We start from the raw sequence: 20,443 nt of genomic DNA, 5'->3' as shown, positions 1-20,443 counted from the left end.
TCGAAGAACAAACTTACCGCTGAACAATCGGGAACCTCGCAGACGTGCGGACGCACGTCGTTACCAGTTTGCTGCGAACCGAGACCGTTGCCGGACCTCACGGGGCTGCTTGTATAACCAGCGTGGTCCAACAGCAGATCATCCGGACTAACGTTCATGTTGATGAACTTCATCGAATTGTCCCCGTGCTGCAACAGATGGGTAGTTTTGTAATCGACGCACAGCTTCTTCCAGAAATAGTACAACTGAACGCAATCACCGGTGGACTTTTCCGGCAGCAGCTCGGTTGCTATTCGGAAAAAGTCCTTCCCGTACAGTTCCAGACCACGGATGAACTGTTCCATCTCGCCTGCCGACCACCGCCGATGGATGCCGGCCGGTGGAGTTTGCATTAGATTCAGGATGGCAATGTGTATTTCGCCCTGTGCTTCCAGCAACGACTTCAGAGCCGTCTCTTCGGTGTGACATCCCAGCGGTACGGCGGAAGAACGGGACAGTTCAACGAAGCGAGCGATCTGTCCATTATTCTGGAACACCATCGGATCCCACATATGCTGATCCGGTTGATGGTTCAGGTGATGATAGTTGGCGGCGGTACACTCGGGAATGGTAGCCTGGTAATCGTTGCCGAGGTTGATTCTCGGCCGAATAGGAAGCGGCGGTTCGCTAAAAATATCCGACGTGTTGTCTACGGTTGATTCTGATACGGAACTGGATTGATTGGCCAGGCTGGAAGCGATTGTTGAATAAAGTCCGGGTGCAGTTCGGCCAGGGTTCAGCATCGGCTGTGGAGTGTAGTGCGTAACGGGAACTGCGGATGTAGATTTCCGTAGCTTGGAGTGATAGATAGGGGACTTCCGGATGGATACCGTGGGCATGATGGTGGGTCGTTTTCGAAGCAATGCATGCTGCAACTTTGGTGAACTGCTACTGCCACTGCTGCTGGTAGACGAGATACTGCTCGGACTAAGGAACACGGAGTCATTGTGGTTGTCTTTTGGAATTTGCTCGGTTTGTACGGTTAGTGGAATTTTGTTCGTATCACTAGCTGCTGCCAACGCTGGGACATCCGCTTCGGTTTTGAGCTTTTTGGCACTCGGTGGTGAGAAGGTGTTGTTGTTGTTGTGGTTACTGTTTGGAGGCTGTTGTGGAACTGCAAGCATTTCCTGCTGCTGCTCAAACAGAAACTTCTGGTGCTGTCGATGGGCAAAGTCTTTCGGAGATGACGACAGCAGCGGATCGTCTGAGTTGGGCATCATCTGCGATTGCAGCGACGTTAGCCCGTTCAGGTAGTACAGATCGATGTCGGCTTCGGCGATAACCACGTCTTCGTCACTGGGTAGCACTTCTTCCAGGGCTTCTTTGACTTCTTCTGCGCTGGACATGGTGGCGGAAAAGAACGCATTTGACAGCGGGGAAGAAGCGTTTCGACTTTCGTTAATGAATGCTTGGGCTTCGTCGAGAAAGTCCAGGTTGATTTTCGATGGCGAACCTACTTCTTCCACGGTGGTGACGGATGCCGATGACGATGAGGGTTGTTTACTTGAGGGGGACTCCTCCACGAAGAAACTGTCTTCGCTCTTGAACAGTTCGTGACAGTGCTCGTCGAGGATGTTTTTGTTGCTTCGGAAAAGATCGTGGTTCTCATCTAGCAGTTCATTTTTCAGGGCAAGAATTTTTTCATCACTGAGTTTGACGTCTTTGGAGTCCGTTTTGAAGAAACCGTCGTCGAGGAAATTGGCTGAAGAGGTACGTTTGTCATCGAAGAAGGAGCTGGCATCGGAAAAGTGTCGGGAATCGTCAAGGAAGGGAGATGCTTGCGCCACTGCTTCGTGGGATGCTGGAGGTGTCGGGTACGCTAGTGGTGACGGTAGTGGGGAATTGGAAGCTTGGCTTCCAGTTGGATCGGAAGTGTTGCCAGCGTTGCCACCGTATAGAATGAAATCTTTGGAATGGAGTGCACTGAATTCGGCTAGACTTTCAGGAAGTGGTGAGTCTAATACGGCTTGCAGTTGTCGCGAAGTGGTAAAAGTTTGCTCATTGATGGTGGTGTAGTCGGAAAGGGACGCAATCTCGTCCAGCTGATCGTTGGAGGATGGATCCTGGAGCAGCTGTATCGAGTCTACGGCCTGCAATAGCATGGTCGTATCACTAACACTGTACACGTCGTTATCACTAAAGAAGGCAGCAGCGCCAGTGGCATCGGTGGAGTAGGCTAGAGTGAACACGTCCGTACTGCCGGAAGGCGCTTGTGATATTGTGAGTGAGAGAGGCGTAGAATCGCAGTTGGCAGTTACCGTGGAGCTGCCATTCGTCGTCAAACTGTTTGCGATCGACAGTGCCAGCGGTGGCGTAGAACCGGGTGTGGATGATACACTGTTAAGGTTTGCCGGTAGCACTACAGTTCGGGTGGTAGCAGCGGTGGCTACCGACGGTGTTGTAATCGCTAATTGACCAGGATCGGAACAGGTACGCTTAACTGCTACCTTGGTGCCACGTTTCAGCAGCTCAATCAAGGTGGCGTCTTTGACTTCGGTTGCCGTGATACATCCGGCCGTGTTGGATGTTGTTAGGACACTACCGGCGGCAGATGCCGCCATGATGGTTGCTTTCGGATTCATTATCTGCGTCGTTCCATTGTGGGTGGAGACAATGGCAACCGTTCCCGACTTGGGAGCAAATAGTGCCTCGCTAGCTTCCAGCAGCCTACGGGCGGTCAACGGTGCAGCAGGTACCACGAACGAACCCTTCAACAACAGATTCTAGAGTTACCAAATGGGGGAGAATTCAACTAGGTTAGAACACCAAACACCGATAACAATTCAAACTACTATACAAATGTGAGAAGTTCATACCTTCAAATCCTTGCTTCGTTTGTTGATGATCTTTTCCTCGATCAGAGCCCGAACCCCGACGCTGGCCGTTTGCAATGGGGGGCCGGTATGTTCTTTTTTATCACATTTCTTCGTTTCGGTGTCTTTTTTAAAGTAACCTCCGTGCAGCCGCATGTGGCCATTGAGGGCGGGGATGTTTTTGAACTTTCGATGGCACAGATTACACTCGACTGGTTTCTGGTCCGCTTTGTTCTGTGCCTGGCCGGAGTTTGCAGCTGCTGCTATCGAGTTGGTCGTCGTTTCTGCAGTCGTTGTCGATTGGGTGCTGGGGGTTGAACTGATGATGCTGCTGCTGCTGCTGCTGCTACTACTCTGGGAACTACTCGTTTGGCTGGTGGGGACCGAGCAGGAAATCGCGGGAACGGAGCTTACTTTATGCTGGCTCAGCTGGAGCTGTGGAAGAAGCAAAAAAAGAAGAGAAGGGGGATTTAATGATGTGTGAGAAAAGTTGCGGGAATAATTTACGACACTTTCGCTGGGGTGTCGCTGCCCTGTTCTGTCAGCTGCAAGGATTCGAGCGCCTAGCACACAACCACCCACGAATGGAATCGGGTCATTATCTGTACTTGAGAGAAAGTGAGTTGCTGTGCTGCACTTAGCAGCACTGAATGTTGGCGCATTCGGAAGAGAAAGGTCAAATTTATTGGCTGTTTCGAACAGATTTGCAGGCGTTGCTCTGCTGAAAGTTTTTTTTTCCTCGAACGGGTGCGGGGCTTTTCGTTTCCAGTTGCCACATTGAAGTACATGTGGCCTTAGAGATACAGATAGCGAGTGAATTTCAGGTTGTGACCAGCATGGGAACTTTTCTGGAAACGTCTGAGTGCTGATTGTGATTGTTTTAATGATAAGAGACTCTTTCAGGAGGTTTTCGGGAGAGGTTGCTCGACTCATCCTCCCATGGGAAGCAAATAAAAGTTTGAGAACTATACGTTGTTTTCTTTCGAAGATAAACTTCTGCCGCTTCTTATTGGTATGAAAGAAGGAAGGGTCTTTCTAATATATAATTACATTTGTGGCCTTCATTAAAAAAAAATTGGTAATAAAACAACAAATGAAATTGCAGTTTTTACCCCAATTTACCTTCGAAGGTTAAAGTGTATATTTCGGTTACGTTTCTCCCAAGACGAAAACCATCGCAATGCTGCCTGGGGTGGTTTCTTTACTGGCTGTTTGGTGTAAGCCCGGTTGGCCGATTCAATGGAGTTTGCACCGTTCTCTTGCCTGGAAAAGTACCATGTAGTGTGCTCTGGAAGCTGGCAAATAATGTCGAAATGGGCCCAGGAAGTGTATTTGTATGTGGCTGTTTTGCTGTGGCTGTAATGAGCTTATTGTTGTAAATGGCTAGCTGAAAGGTCGGACAGATAATACGTCTTCGGAACTGCAACATAAGAGGGTTGAGTCGAACGTAATAACAATTTGAAAAGGGTTCTCAGATGCCTACTATGTTAAGGTATTTTCATGGAAAGCTACCGAATAGATGGTGGGCTGGCGTTTTTTTTTTTGGCAAAGCCTACTGAATTGAATTTCGTCTGAAAAAGTGGGGCACAACAGTCGGCGCTGCCTGAGCCAAAAGTGGTTGAACAATAATGGCCTAAAAACTTGCCTAAAAGATTTATGAATTCAAATCTGAATATTTACATAGCAACTATCATTTCTAATGTGAATCCAAAATACTGGTAAAGTGTCAACAAGAATGTTAAACGACGTTGCCATTCCTGGAATTGTAATTCCACAAACAAACTTCTATTATTATTTCGACTTTCCCAACAGTTTGCCTGTTCCGGTGACCTTCTTCATAGCTCATTCCTCATGTCCTGAAGCGACCATGCGGTGCTATAATCCCATAAATTTATCTGACCATTTTCACCCCGGAAATTGTTCGCATCATTACAAAACTCCCCCTCTCTACCCGGGATGATCTGGTAAACCATTCCGTAGAAACTTTCCCTCCAGAAAGCACAATTATCTGCGCTTTTGCCAACCGAAACCGCACTCTGTCAAATGATAAAGTACCATCTTTCACCGCCGTCACCAGCACCCGACCCTTCTCTCCAACGTGGCAACATGCTGTGAATTGACCAACCAAAGGATTCGTTTCAAGAAACAAATCTTTCCGGAACCTCCTACCCCTTCTCCCCTCCTGCACAGAGCAAGACCCTTGCTCGCAAAACCCTTAATTTATTTCTCTGCACCAATTGTGTCGTTTTTTTCCGCAAGCAAACCAACGACGGATGTCCTGCTTTAATCTGATCGTTAAGCGCAGATCCTTTGGCACGCTGACTGAACTGAACAGCAAACAGTGACTATTCGATAGTTGGTGATTTTTGGAATTGATTTGCGTTGCGAGTTAATCGATCTTAAAATAAACCAGGAAACAAAAATTTTTGTTCGCCGTTGTGAATGATTACAGCTGAGCTTCAAAATTTACCAATTAGTTGAACAAAATGAACGGAACTGATTAGCATAATCGAACGGGTATTTATTTTGCACGAAATGGCTACACGAAAACATGTGTTCAAGAATCAAGAATATTGGCGCGTTCCCCGCATTGACTCATATTGTTTGATGCCACTAAAGGCAATTTTTAAGCTAAAATTGATTTTTTCAAATGTCTTTAATTAAGGTTATAATTTGAATTAACATAAGCATAACCATAAAATAAGGCCCGTGGTTGTTATTCCGTTATTGTGCTGATTACTCTAAGTAGCTGGCTGCCGAGAATTTGAGGAATTTATCATTGGTCGTATAAATACGATTTTTTTTCGAGAGTTGTCCTACTGGAGCTCGGAAGGGTTCCCCGTCAGAATCACATACTACAATTTGCAGACGAGACAGGCAATGTCGCCCACTAAAACACTGCATTAGGCCAATTGTAGCGGGCCGTGATTCTTAATGTGATATTCATTGTACGGTTCAGGTATTTGGGGTCGTAGGGACTCGCGATCGCGTGTATCATCGCGAAGAGCTCGAGCGTTTGTACGTTAACGTGTTCGATCGCGTGTGCGTTTGTATGTCGCGTGTGCTAACGTGTATGTAACTTCGCGTGTATAAATTCTATTTTATAGCCGTGTGCCTTTCGCATATTCGCGAGTGTTCTTGGATTATCGCTCGCGGACCGTGAATCTAATCCTTTATTTTTAGTGTGCGGCTAAGATGCTAAAAGAGAGTGAGATCTTCCATATCACTAGAGTTCCCAGTGATGTCGCCATGGAACGTGTTGTCTAGTGGATATGACCTTTATTTTTTGATTGGTTCTACTGTATTTATTTATTTATTTATCGCACGCATCAACAGGCCGCACTCGGCCCCAATGATGGAAACTAATTACATTTAAAAAACTGCAGGAATCGCTTTCTTAAAGATATCCGAGACAAATGAAAGTCGAACAGGTGCGACACACGATTGAAGAGGCGTTGTAGTCCCGTGATAGCGGCATTAGCTGTTTGAATAGTTCGTCGAAACGGCACTCTCAGAAGAACGTTTCCGCGTAACGTTCTGGACCTTGCTTGGATGTTGACTCGCTCTAGTAAATCTAGAGAATCGATGCGTCCTGACAGAAGATCAGAGATGAATAAGGCTCTTGCAGTTTCTCTACGGCGCTGAAGGGTATCGAGCTGGATGAGTTGACACCGACTCTCGTAGCTTGGTAGACGAAAAAGATCGCGCCAAGGCAGGCGTCGAAGAGCATACCGTATAAATTTTCGTTGAACGCCTTCAATTCGATCGCTGCTGTTCATGTAATTCGGGTACCAGACTGCCGAACAATACCCCAGCGTGGAGCGCACTAAAGAGCAGTAGAGGCTTTTGAGACAATAAATGTCTGTGAATGATTTAGCCGTACGGAAGATGAAGCCCAGGCTTCGCGATGCTTTACCAACAACATACGAAATGTGATTCTTAAATGTAAGTTTCGAATCTAACAGCACTCCAAGATCCTTAACGCAGCTCACCCGGGAAACAAGAGCTCCAGACAAGTTATATTCAAACTCAATGGGATCTTTTTTTCTGGAGAACGATATCACAGAACATTTCGCCGGATTCAGATTCATTCGGTTGTTTTCACACCATCTGCTGAAAGTGTCAAATTGCTGCTGCAAATAAAGTGCGTCCGTTCGGCTCTTAATTCTGTTGAAAATTTTCAGGTCATCTGCATACGACAACCGTGGCCCTTTCAGCTGACAGTTTACATCGTTGAAATAGAGAGTGAATATCAAAGGTCCGAGATGACTTCCTTGCGGAATTCCAGACGTTGCGGAGAATAGTTTGGAGTATGCATCACCTATGTTCACACTGAGTTGACGGCCAACTGTATGTATGGACCTAAGTTATTCGGACAGAGAGTAATGGTTTCTGAACGTGACCGATTCATGAGCGCGCGAAAACGGACGTTTGTAGGTACGCGTTTGAGACAGCGTTTGAAACTTCGTAAGCGCTAAAACGTTCTCCTTATTACCGGGGTGTTATTAAGTTTGCGTGTACAATTCACATTCTGACAGGGAGTAAGTTACCCCATATCACTAGTCTTCGGTCATGTCGCCATATAACGTGGTGTCCAGTGGATATGGGAGCTTTTTTTTAATTGGTCCAATTGAAGGCATGGACCTAGTCTGCTAATACCAAGGATAGAAACATCCGGAAGTGAGCGATTCATGATCGTGCGACCGTGGGAGTTTTTAGGTTCACGCTTGAGACCGCGTTTGAGAATTTATAGGAGATAGGAGCTGAGACATTCACTTTATCACCGAGATGTTATCATGTTTAAGAGATCGCGAGTGTAGGTGCCGTGGATGGTCGCGAAGGTCTCAAGCATTTGTATATTAACGTGTTTGTTACGTGTATATGACGCGTGTATTATTTCGATTTTATAATGATGTAGTGTGTATTTTTGTTTGATCGCGCGCGAACCGTGAGTCTGATGGTTAATTTTTAGTGTATGGTACAGATGGTAGAAGAGTGTCCGTTTCCCCATGTCACTATAGTTCCAGGTCATGTCACCATGGAATGTGTTGTTTAGTGAATATGAGCGTCACTTTTTTGATTGGTTCAACTGAAGACATTAGCCCAGACTGCTAGAACCGAGGTAAGACTTCCGGACGTGACCGTTTCATGATCGCGCGAGTCGTGGGTTAATGTTTGAGACCGCGTTTGAAAGTTTAAAGATGCTACGTATACTACGGCGAAATCGCGGGCTTAAGTATGTGTGGATTATTGCAATTGCATGGTCGCGTTTGTGGCCAGGTTTGTGTTATCGCGAAGGTCTCAAGCGTTTGTAGCTAAGGAGTATAGAAAGCGTACAGTAGAGATATACTAATAAAAGGAATCATAACATGCCAGATAAAGAAAAAAGATGTTAAGAGCTTGATTAGAAGTGTATAAATCGACCGATACTATTTTGGTATACATCAATAATAGAAAAGCAAACTAATAGATGTACAAAAGAAACAGACTAGCGAAGGAGAATAAAAAAACAATAGACAATTGCATGCTATTAGACTTTCATCATGCTATGCTGGCCAGGAATGGATGACTCACGTGCGTCGGTAAATTCATTGTACCCTAGTTTATCCAATCCGACTTTCCCGAATGAATAGAAGCAAATGCACAAATTGATCACCAGAAGTATTAGCCACTATTCTATCATATACGCCAGTTCTGCATCCATTCCCTGACCCAACTGCCACAAATACTCAGACGAACACATACATAGATAGACATACGACTTTTTTTTTTACAATGGAGAAGACCTTTATGTCCTAGCCCAGTACACGTGCTATTGGTAGGGTCCAATCAACCACACGGGGTGCACTGGGGGCGTGTCGGACTCGAATGGTGACCAGCCATTAATACCGACTAAACTCCATTGGGCTCCGCCATCATTCCTCCCAGGAACTACCTCTCGGTATTACTTCTGGGGGGATGGCTGTACTAAATGTACTCATTCACTCTCACTCACGCGTTCATACATCCTGTATGAGGCTTACTTGGGTGCTCTCTCAATCGCACTTTGATTCACTCTCAAACACTCCCACATGAGGCTGACTTTTGTGCTCACCTTTTACGTTCCATGTGAGGCTGACTTGTGTGCTCACCTTACTCATTCCTTGCTAGGCTTACTTTTGTGCTCGCCCCACCCATACCATGTGAGGCTGACTTGGGTGCTCACCCTATCACCTGATTCACTCTCAATCGTGCCACTCTATTGTACCTTTGTCACTCCCCCTGGCATCCCATGTGGGACATTTTTCTTAGGCCCCACTTCTGACATACCATGCGAGGCTGACTTGTGTGCTCACCTTTTTCATTCCTTGCTAGGCTGACTTTTGTGCTAGCCTCTACCATACCATGTGAGGCTGACTTTTGTGCTCACCCTTAACATGCCGTGTGAGACTGACTTGGATGCTCACCCTTTCACTCCTCTGCCACGCCATGAGGTATCGATAGCTAAGTCCCAACATACTACGCTACGACCCTCCCGTCTTGGCATGAGGCAGTCCACTTATACGCCTATACACTCACTCTTCTGTCTTGCTAGATAGACATACGACTAGCACATAACAATTGTACACTAGTTCGAAAAGCTACATTATTACAAAGCGACAACTAGTAGGCTTCTACTTATGTATTTATTAAATTAATTCACTTATTAAATTAATTTAATTAGTATATGCACAATGACGAGTTCGACCGATAAATGGACACACAATCAGCGATGCTAGATGTGAAGACATGTCTTCATTTTGAAGACATTTGAAAGGTTGTGAAGATGGGTTTTTCATTTTGAAGACAATTTTTTCGGATGTCTTGACTGATTTCTGGCAGTATTCTAGCTCAATATCAAAAACCGATTCAGAATTCTGGTCAGTGAAGACAAATGAAGACATTTTTATGAAATGTGAAGACATTTGAAAAATATACCTGGCATCCTTGCACACAATGACTCCCACTGTGAGCCCCGCCCACGAATACCGCCATCAAATTGTGGAACAATATTTGCAAACACGGCACACAGCAAAAGTCAATGCACGTCGACCCGCCGGTCGGCCACATCACCTCGCACAGACCAGTGGTTGAGCGTTTGTATGCGCTGATGCAGAGTATGAAGAAACATAGAACATAAAAAAGGCACATAAGCCCTCTCGGTCTCCTCAATGCACCACTATCGAGGGGTAATGCAATAACCATCTTAAAGCAGTTGTTCTTTAGCGCTGATGCACACAATATGCCTGATGATGTTTGCAATACCGTCAAACCCCTTCACCATGGGGAGGGAAAATCTGAAAATAGCATTTTTCCGCCTAAAAAAATTGGACTTTGTAAACAGTTAAATTCGTCTGGATGCACTGTTCAACTAAACCGAATATTTTTGTTTAAGTTCTTGTGAATCCATTTTTTAACCAGCAGGCCCGTGCAAATCGAAAAGCTGATAAAATTTTGATAACTTTCTCGGATAATTTTACATCGATTTGGCTTTTTATTTACAACGGTGTAGATAATCAAGTTTTTATCAGATACTCAGTTTTAGTCTAGCAAAGATGTGAATTAGTTTTAGCGTAAAACCTAAATTTTCAAAAAAAAAAACTTTAAAAAGAAAAGTTGTTCTAGGCCCCTTGAACGATTATTTTGGTTCTAAATGCAAGAGAAAAGTCCATTCCTTTCATATCCTGAAGTTTTACAGATATCGATTTATTTGAATGAAGTTGTTCGACAAAGACACCGTGTACGAATTGACGAGTTGAAGAAGAATTCAAATAATATTTAGTATTAGGTAAAACAAGTTGATACAACCAAATCTTTGTTCGACGGTGAGCAGTTAGAAAACTTTGGATTTTGATAAGTTTAAATTTCGATTGTTCTAGATTGAAAAAGAGAAATAATTTGCTGAAGATCTTCTGGTCGCTAAAAGAAATTAGATGCTCCGGATAAATGTTACAAAACTATATATTTTGAGCTTAGTAATTTATTTCAAGGAACATTATCTTTGATATCCTGGAAACGAAAAATTGTCACCAATTTTGAGTTCTATTTTGAAGCTATCTGAATTAAAATTATAAAAATAGGCATAAATGAAATTAAATGCATTGAATAAATGATTAAAAACGATTGAATAAATGATTAAAAACGATTATATAATACTAATTGTTACTTACGTACCAGTATTTACACTGGTACTGTCACGAGTTACATTTCCACTGACAGCACGAAACCTGACGAAACGCTAACGGAAACCTACACTGAGGAGGTACAAATGTACCCCACGCCATCTTTGACACGAAGGCTATAAGCAAACTGGCTAATACCACCTTTTCCTACTCTTACTAGAAACTCTATATTGAAATATGGTTAGGGTCCCAGGTCGATAAATGCCGAATTTTCGTCTTCACACGGCTCCAAAGAAGGCGTGGGGGTGGGGTACATTAGTACCCCAGTGCAACGTTCTAGGGTTAAGATTGCCCAGATTGACAGTTTGTTGATTATACCACAGATAATAAATGTTTGGGCTCGATTCGAAACGTGTGTAAATACCCGCAACTGCAATTCCGGACAAATTAGACGTCTGAAACACGATTGGTAAACGTTTGCAGATGCAGATGGTGCACTGATCGATGCAATGCAGTTGGGGTGCAGCTGTCAAACAAGTGCAGCAAACAGTTGCGTAGATGGCAATAATGAGCACTGTTTTCAAACGTATTTCAATTTGGAAGCTTACATAGGTTTTAAGGAAATTTTGTTCTAGCCAGAATGTCTGTAGCTGTGATTTTACTGACAGAGCCGAATATTGATTTTTTTCTTTATTCATACTATATTCCTGATTAATTAATTACAGATTTAATAAACAGGTCAAGTACATACAAGAGATACACTTTCTTTAAAGGGTCTTTTCAGATATTATAAATCGATAGTTCTTCAAATCCTACCATATGGACGAATATTAAGAACCATATGGACGAAGAAGATTAAGAATTGAATCCTGGAATTAATTCAAAATTACTGGAAAAACCTAGAAAATTTTAAAAAATCTGGCAAAATGTCGGACTTGACCGGCTGTATGTTCAGCTGTGAAAATTTGGAAGATTCCAGATAAATCTGAAACATTAGCAACGCTGCATGCGAATTTTATACCGGCCGCATGATTCCCTTAAATGTGACGAGTACTTTTTGTTACAGCTAATTCAACGGAAATTTCCAGCTTTCTTCTGAACTGTGTACCCCATTGCGCCCCAACCGAGCATAGATTTATGTCCTTCTCGTCGGGCTGCAATGTTTGTGCATGTGAAACGATAACGACTACATATGTTTGTGGGAATCCAACTGACGAATGCCGGAGTTTGTTTGTGGAAATGTTCAATTGGACTCCGCAATCCAGTCTGATAGGACGAAGCTCATTATCGAGAGTTGATTAATGCGTTGCTGAAGCTGCTGCCGCGTGACGTTGGTGGTACTGGTGGTGGTAGTGGTGGTTTAACGCTGGAAGGGCTTTATCGATCGAAATAGAAAACGTTTGATGTTGGTATCCGAGTGCGTGCGAGTGTTTTGTATTTTCAAAAGCGCTGTATGATGAGATCCGTCTCATAAAGCTTGCTGTTGATGGAACCGAAATGAATGGTTTAGTACGAAATATTACACGCAGATTAGAATCATGATACTGGGGATTAGATTTGACATAGGTAGCTTCAAAGCGCAAATTTATAAACACGGCAGTTGTTTGTTTTCTGTTAATCTGTAAACGCTGATTTGGTTATCTAAAAACCATCATCAACCATTTTGTTTATTGACATAATTAAAATTCTAATACTCGAGCGATGAAATTTTCGTTCACTTCATTACTGTCTGAGACAAAATTGGATTAAATCCACTTTGTTCATGAAGAGTAAAATTTGTATAACTTTCGCGTTTCCAATTCGTCTCATCAGTAACTGGCACCCGAAACGAGGTAGGATTTTTGCATCGGTAACATCACTGCGACACACAAGCTCTAAAAGCTCATGAAAGTGACATACATTTTTGAACACATTAATAACACATGTCACTCTGCCAGATTAGGCACAATGATACCGATTCGAAACTCGGACAGTGGTGGTAGCTGATATACTGAAACGGCCATGCGGAGATCATGCCACAGGGGACACATTTCATTCACTCGTTCCCGTTTATCAATTAGTCCGATTTGCCACCGGTAGTACAAAGAGGTACCTTTGCGCAGAAAAATCGATAAATTCGTTGAAAGGCTCCTCGTGCTTTTCGGCTTGAAGCTTTCGACCGGGCTCTGGAAACGAATATGAAAATTTCAATTTATTACCCCCATCGTCCCTTCGTTTGAACAACTGCCAGGACTTTTTCCAAGGGATGCAGGTATACAGTCCTCATGCCTAGCCCAACAGATGAAAAAGAAGGTAGACCGGCAGAGGCGGACTTTTTGCTCTGACGCCAGCAAAGATAAAAGCATGGGGCCGGCCTTCCGGACGAGTCTTATCAATGTCCATTCACTTTCATCTTTATTAATAGCGCCCATAAATCTTGGCATCACGCGAAGCGATCCGGAGAAAATTGCACGTGGAAGCGAGCGAGAGAGCAGGTTTAAATCAGGTGCTCCACCTCCCGATACGAATGCCGTAAATCCGGATCGTTTCCCACCAGTAATTCAGGGACCATTCATTTTCATTTTCTAAGGTCCTACTTTGGATGGAATTGCTTTAGATAATGGATGTTCGTATCGAAATTCCATTCGCATTGAGTTAGTGATTTCTTATGTGTATCCTAAAGTTTGCTTCCATTATTGAATGTCTTATTCTGATTGAAAAAGGGTTCCGATAGAAGGATTAGCCAACCTTTACTAAGCCTTGATGAAGTAAAGGCCATCGGGAAATTGATTCATGAGCATGTAGTCTGAAATTTTAGACTAAACACTCATCCTCCTCCTACACTGGACTAGTTTACTGTCAACCCCTTGCCTCTAATGCAAACTGCCACTGGATCATCTTTAGTCAAACAGTGATGTGTAACACTTCCAAACTTTCCAATATGACACACTCACACACAAAGATCCATTGTGCCGCAAATTCAACAGAAGAACAAGCCAACATACACTTTTGTTCCAGCTCCATTGTCAACGACTGTCCAGTCGGTCCACAGTGTGTGCCGAGGATTTCCCCCCTAAGCCAGGTCCAGCTCGATTCGGACAGCCATAATTCAATTGTAACTTATCTATTCAATCAAAATCTTCTGTCCATTTGCGTCAATCCTTGCCATTCCGGGTAATACCGAAAGCCAGTCGGTGAAGCCACCAGCATCAGCCCCAGGATTTTGGGCTCAACGTGAAACAAGAACTTCTAAGACCTAGTTTTCGTCAAGCTCGATCCCAGATGATAAGTGTCACTTTCTTCCCTTTCTTTTTGATTGACTGAAATACACATACACATACACATACACACAAACAGTCGGGTGTTTGGGTAACTTTTGCCCCATCACCACCAACGCATAAAACCGAGCAGATTAATTACTGCAGCTTTGGGAAGCCTCAATCACTCCGAGGAGGTACGAGCACATGAAGATTAATCCTTAGAAAATGACAGAATTTTATCTTTCCGTAGCCTGGAGGGAGAGTGGCGTTAGGGCTTGGGGCGGCAAATGGTGAAAGGTCCCTTTCAGCGCACATACATCCCCACTGCCTATTGTCACATTGAGTGTACGGGGAGTGCGTGCCTTCAACTCAATTAGATCTGACAGATGTTTATGGCAATTTTATTATTGTCCCCAAATCGCAGATACGCCAGACAGGGCTCAAATATACGACAATTTGATTTGATTCGGAACGCCTCTCGTCCCTTTGGGCGGCTGTGTATATGTTCGATGAAAGTAGCGGTACGGTTCCTTTTTTTTTGATTTGGTTATTCTAGGCTTGCTTGGATGATGTGTCGTCGTGTTTCGATGCCGGTGGGAAATTAAGCGACGGCAGATGGAAGTGCAGTCATCTGGACTGCTATGTTTTTTTTGTCGCCATGACAGGTTTAAATGGGTTTGATTTGGAAATTCTTCTTGGGCCGTAGCAATTGGTTTCACGGTTAGTTATCTTTATCCAGTGCGGTAATTACGGATGGCTGGGGGCTCCACACTGGATGTTAAAACGTGTTATTTTCAGTAATTCTGTGTTGTGGCTGTCAAATTATTCTTAGATAAATGTAGACTGTTATCCGGCTTCCGAAATTTGGCCTTTAGGCAAACATCATGAGGGGACTGTCAGTTTGCAGCTAATTTTTTTAGACGTAGGACTACGTCTTCGTTTTCCATGTGGTGGTGCACTTTGTAAATCCTACAAAAAAGATGTGTAACGAAAGGAGGTTAGATTTTGAACGCCGATAGTTCACTATTTTATGATAAAATGTCGAAATGTCGTCCCTATCCCTTAGAAATACTTCTAAGGAAAGTTCCCTAAAGATAAAAAATATAGATTTTTGATATTGTGACATTGGAAATTTGTATAATGTATTTTCATACAGAAATTAGCGCATCCCAAGCCCGGGACGACAGAATTAGGACTCTCGCACCCGCTTCCATATTTCTGATTAGTGGAAATTAGAGATGCGCAAATTTATTCAATTCTAAGAGAGAATTGAATCATATTCACTTACAAACCTGAATCGATTCCTTTGATGCATTCAGTTAGTTATTTAGCAACATTGAAAAAATGTCTGATTGCACTTAATTAGGAGTATATTTCCGGTTACGTGTACTTTGATTACGATATCTAAAACCAAATCACCGCGTCCTGTCAATTTTATCAAAGTTGAGAAATGCGAAATTAGTTCTGGTAGGACTTTTTTTTCTTTTTCTATTATAGAGGTTTTAACTTTAAGGTCATTCGCCTCTTCGGGTTAGAAAAATCTCTTAAGAAAAATCACAAATCCTATGTGCGGAATTGGGATTCGAACCCAGGTAGGCTACGTACAAGGCAATCAATTAACCAACTACGCTATGCCCGTCCCTCTGTGGTAGAATTCAGTCGGTATTCTGTGTGCGTATTGCTAGAATTTTGGCAGAAAATTATATCAAATACATGAACCGATTCTGACAGAAACGGTAAACTTAAGCGGTACTGCCACTTTACGGTACTGGTATTTTAACTTGCATTGTACCGGAAATGTACGACAGGTGTTTTAGATCGATTCCTGCCAGGATTTTTTGCTCCATTTCTGTTAGAATTATGCCAGGAAGGTATTGCCATGATTTTCGTCCGACTCCTACAAGGTTTGTGCTAGAGATTTGCTCGGTTTCTGTTAAGCGGGTCCTCTACAAATGTGATTTCAAACATTCGATTTTTTCACTTCTGAAACATGTTCAGCTATTTTCGTCCGCGTCCCTTATCACTTATTTTTATAAAGTGCTCAGCAGTGCTATATTTGAAAATGAATCACCTCGGTAATGAAATTAAGTTTTTCCGATCTTACTTCAATGCAAATAATTAAGCAGACTCATTTCGTTTAATTCTGATTTTCACATATTTTGTCGTACATAAGTAATTTCAAAAGTTCTTCGATTTGATGGCATTGTAAGGGAACACGTATTCGCCGGGTGATGCCAAACGAGCTGACATTTTTTTTAGACAGAGCAAACTGATTTGTTTTGTTTGTTTAGTGTTTGTTTGACCAACTAGGAAACTAATCAACTCGTTATTTAATGCGCATGGGAAATACGCATGGTATTGTCTGAGTGAATGATGACTTTTGAATCATGTATGAGGGTTATTCGCATTTCAAAGTATAGAACACTCGAAACGTGCAGATTGTGAATGGATAGCTACTCCCAGTCCCCATTCGTTGATTCTCTGTGCAATTTCGCTTATTCTGAAACATTTTACATATATTGTCCGCTATAACTCGACTCCACAGGTTTTCCAAAAGTCGTGTTTTTGCAACTGATAACATATCTCAGATACTAATTCGCCTATCGACTTGAAACAACTTGGGAATGGTTTGAAAAACGAATCGCTATCGTCTGACAGGAGCTTTTTTCAATTTTGCATTTTTACGAAACAGTTTTTTTTTCTAACCAAAAATAATGGATTTTTTTTTGTTCTGTTTGAAGATCAACCATTTTGCCAAATGTGCGAATTTTGGAAAACCTTGTGCCAGACAGTAGCCAAGGGGATACAAAAATTCTTTTTGAATTTTCGGTTTCAGATGAATTGCATGACCGGAATTCTGCCACCCGTTTGACCTTACATTTTTGGTGTGCAAACAAGGTCGAACAGAGATCAAACAACATGGAACAAAAATTTACGAAAAATGCAAGTTTGACTGGTCAACAGACAGAACTTTTTCTGCCAACGGACGAGGTAGCTGGGACCCTGTCGGACCATCTTTCTCCGTCCTATTTCGTATCTTGTTAAGATTACAATGACCAAACACCATTTTAGAGAATCACAAATTTTTAAAAACGAATAGTGGTCCGATTCGTTAGCGAATCATCCCCGCGAGGGAATTATCGATAAAATTATTCTCAAAACACAGAGATTTCTTAAATAAGATATTTAGTTCTTAGGACATATGCTGGGCAGCTCATGATATAAAGAAGGAAAGATATAATTAGAAACAAAACACCTTGTCAGAGTGTTTTAGTATTTTTTATACATAGAGGTTACTTCGTTAAAAGTATAACTCCCCGCAACAAAAATGGATCGATTTACAGACTTCAATAAAGTTGTAGCTAATCAAATTATCTTTTCTATTTTCACTTGCAATGATAATCTGATGCATATAGTATCACTCATCCACTTAAGTTTTTAAATAAAAAATGTTGACGTTTCCGACAAATATCTGTAATTTCTCAATTCCAACAACTTCATAGAACATTTGAAGTATTTCAAAAATCTCAGAAATAAGTTATAAATAAATTTTTTTGGGGGCATCCCACAAACAATGCGCTTTAACTCAACTCCATTGCATTTTGGAGTTTACAAGTTCAGCAAGCTTTCTCGTAGTAAAATGTTCTATAACTTTGTCATTGACATCATGACTCTATCTCGAATGTTAGTAGAAAAACATTTTCTACTTTACTCGAACCCGACGAGTGTACCACATATGGCATAATGTACGTTTGGCATAACGGGTTTTGCATAAAGACATTTGGCATAATGCTTATTGAGAGGTGGGTTAAGGGACATTTGGAATAATGGGCGTTTGGCGTAAAGGACATTTGGCATAATACTCATTGGGGAGAGAATCCAAATTTATCATAATCATATGAGTTCATATATATGATGATTTATTTGGAATCAACTTAAAAAAAAATTTCAAGTCGTATTTCGATGGATTATCACAAAAAATCACGGGATCATCACAAAGATCACCACAAAAAAGATACGCACATTAACACACATTATTCTTCATGTATTAAAAGGGTCCTTTGGATTACGTGGTGTAGCAAGTAAGACAGATGTATAATTGTGTTTTTTGTAAAGAAGGATGTATCACTATGCATTCCGTATCACACCTATGTGAAAATAGAAAAAAAATGCTTGTTTTAATATTTTTCTACAAAGATAACATATCTCATTCTGATATTTACGGAAACGGGGCAATCAAACATTCAAAAATATTTATACGGGTAAGTGTGAAATGTTTCGAAAAAACCCGACCCGACCCGTACCCGGAATAAATTTTTGCACCTTGCTTGTTTCGGCATCTCGTTATAGTACTTGAAAAAATCTCTCACTCGCATCAGCCATTTTGGGTAGTCCGTAACGGTAACAAAAATATAATCATTGAGTTGAATAATGTTGAAGTAAAATATACTATACTTGTTGAAAAACAAAAAAATTATCATTCTTTATTTCATGAGCGGTCCTTCAAGGCAAATATTTTCGTGCAACATGCATGTATATAAGCACTAATCAAAGCATACCTAAATACAAATAAGTTTCCGCGCCGCGTGCTAAGCGTTCGGTTTGATACTTTTAAGTGAGCAAAGATTGTTTTAGGTTTATACGGCAAAATAAAATATAGATCGAGTTTGACCACCTTCCAGCGTAATTCTCGGAAGTGTTCCCTATTAGCGTCACTCACTACAGTTTCCGACGAAATGGGAAATGTCACGGACAAAAATGCTGCCTAAAGTAAACTACTAGGCATGATTCTGATGTTTAATTTCGAGTGTACGGTTTAAGACTCTTCCCATATTACTCGAGTCTCCGGGTATGATGCCCTGCAAATTGTTATCTAAGGTACACTAAGAGTGGTTGTTTTTTGGTGGTACTCGGAAGCGTAAGAAGAACGAATTCCCTCGTTTTACTAAAAAAAGTACTGGTCTTGAATGTCTTCAAAGAGGAGATGGAGATAAAAACTGCTTTCTGTTTCCTTTGAGCTACTAGCATCAAGGGATAGGGCTTACGGATGTGGCTGAAATTATGTTTTTGTCTTTTTCATATACAAAGGATATGAAATTACATTGAATGCAGACTACATAAACCCGGCCCTATTTTTTAAACTAAAATTGATTTCTTAGCCTTTTAACAGGGTGGCATAACAAATGACATTGGGACGAAAATTTCACTTTGCTTTCCACAGCTACAAACCGCTTGCCAAATAAGGTAATTCGATGCGAATCTTCGCATTTTCTTCTGTTTTAATACGATAATATTTTAATAATATGTCGGCTTTGGCAAATGATTCATCATCCACCACACAGGAACTGTTTCTGGTCAATTTCTACGCACAGAGCTTCCTTGCGCCGATTTTGACAATAGTTTGCTGACATTCATCTTAGTTTGGCATGTTTTGATCAGTGGCTGTATGTAATTATACGCTCGCTTCGAACTTCTAGACGTAACTTTGCGAAACCTTGAGCATTGTGGCAATATTGAGTGTTAAAATGTTGACAAATCTGAGTTTGAGCTTGTGCGACCACCTCGCGTTACAACTCCGTTAATAATCGGGATTACCTGAAATTGCACAGAGATTCAATACATGATAATGCCTGGGAATAACAAATCATTCTTCAGTGTACAACTTCTTCTAATACCAAGTTGTTTATTGATCAATGCCACCGCAGGCTAAGCCCGAACGTAAACGCAGCAGGAGAGGGAAGGAATGTTAGTCCGACACTTGCTTTTGCTAGAGGCTGTATATATGGACTACTGCACACTTGACAAGCGTCGCGGGAGGAAGAAAAGATTGTTGGTAAGAACTCAATTCACAGAATGTGAACTAAAATCTGCACAAAATTTGGACAATTTCTGTACAGTGGCAAAAAGTTACAGCCGGTTTTAATATAACCTATAACGAGCAACTCATGATGCAAAGAAGGAAACGTAATTGAAAAGAATTACTGTTTTCTTTTAAATATGTGCAAATTAATGGATTCACATTTAAAGAGAATCGAATGAACGTTGAAATTATAATTCTAAAATCACTTGACTCTGGCTTTTACCGGTTCCAATCCGGTTCTACATCTGACCTCCTTCGACAGGATTAGCAGCTGAGTCTAAGCGTTAATGACCATTTCGGGACCAGTGGCATAATTTTACTGACCCTTCTTAGACGTGACTCCAACGTATG

General features: G+C 41.9%; 1 protein-coding gene across 13 annotated transcripts in view; it reads right to left on the bottom strand.

Annotated features, from left to right (window-relative positions):
* The window catches only part of LOC131677187 (serine-rich adhesin for platelets), a 945,885-nt gene that overhangs the window by 9,966 nt on the left and 915,476 nt on the right, over positions 1-20,443 (bottom strand). For 12 of the 13 annotated variants that reach the window (XM_058956882.1, XM_058956887.1, XM_058956884.1 and 9 more), the window contains 2 exons: positions 2,856-3,287; positions 18-2,762 (listed from right to left, as the gene is read on the bottom strand). In XM_058956882.1, the coding sequence (XP_058812865.1) occupies positions 18-2,762; positions 2,856-3,287 (3,177 nt within the window). The remainder of the gene's footprint in view (positions 1-17; positions 2,763-2,855; positions 3,288-20,443) is intronic. The other variant, XM_058956891.1, reaches the window with a different exon arrangement.

Source organism: Topomyia yanbarensis, chromosome 1 (genome assembly GCF_030247195.1).
Source record: "Topomyia yanbarensis strain Yona2022 chromosome 1, ASM3024719v1, whole genome shotgun sequence".
Classification (NCBI taxonomy): domain Eukaryota; kingdom Metazoa; phylum Arthropoda; class Insecta; order Diptera; family Culicidae; genus Topomyia; species Topomyia yanbarensis.
Note: the sequence above shows the minus strand (reverse complement) of the source record. Positions and strands in the feature narration are given on the sequence as shown.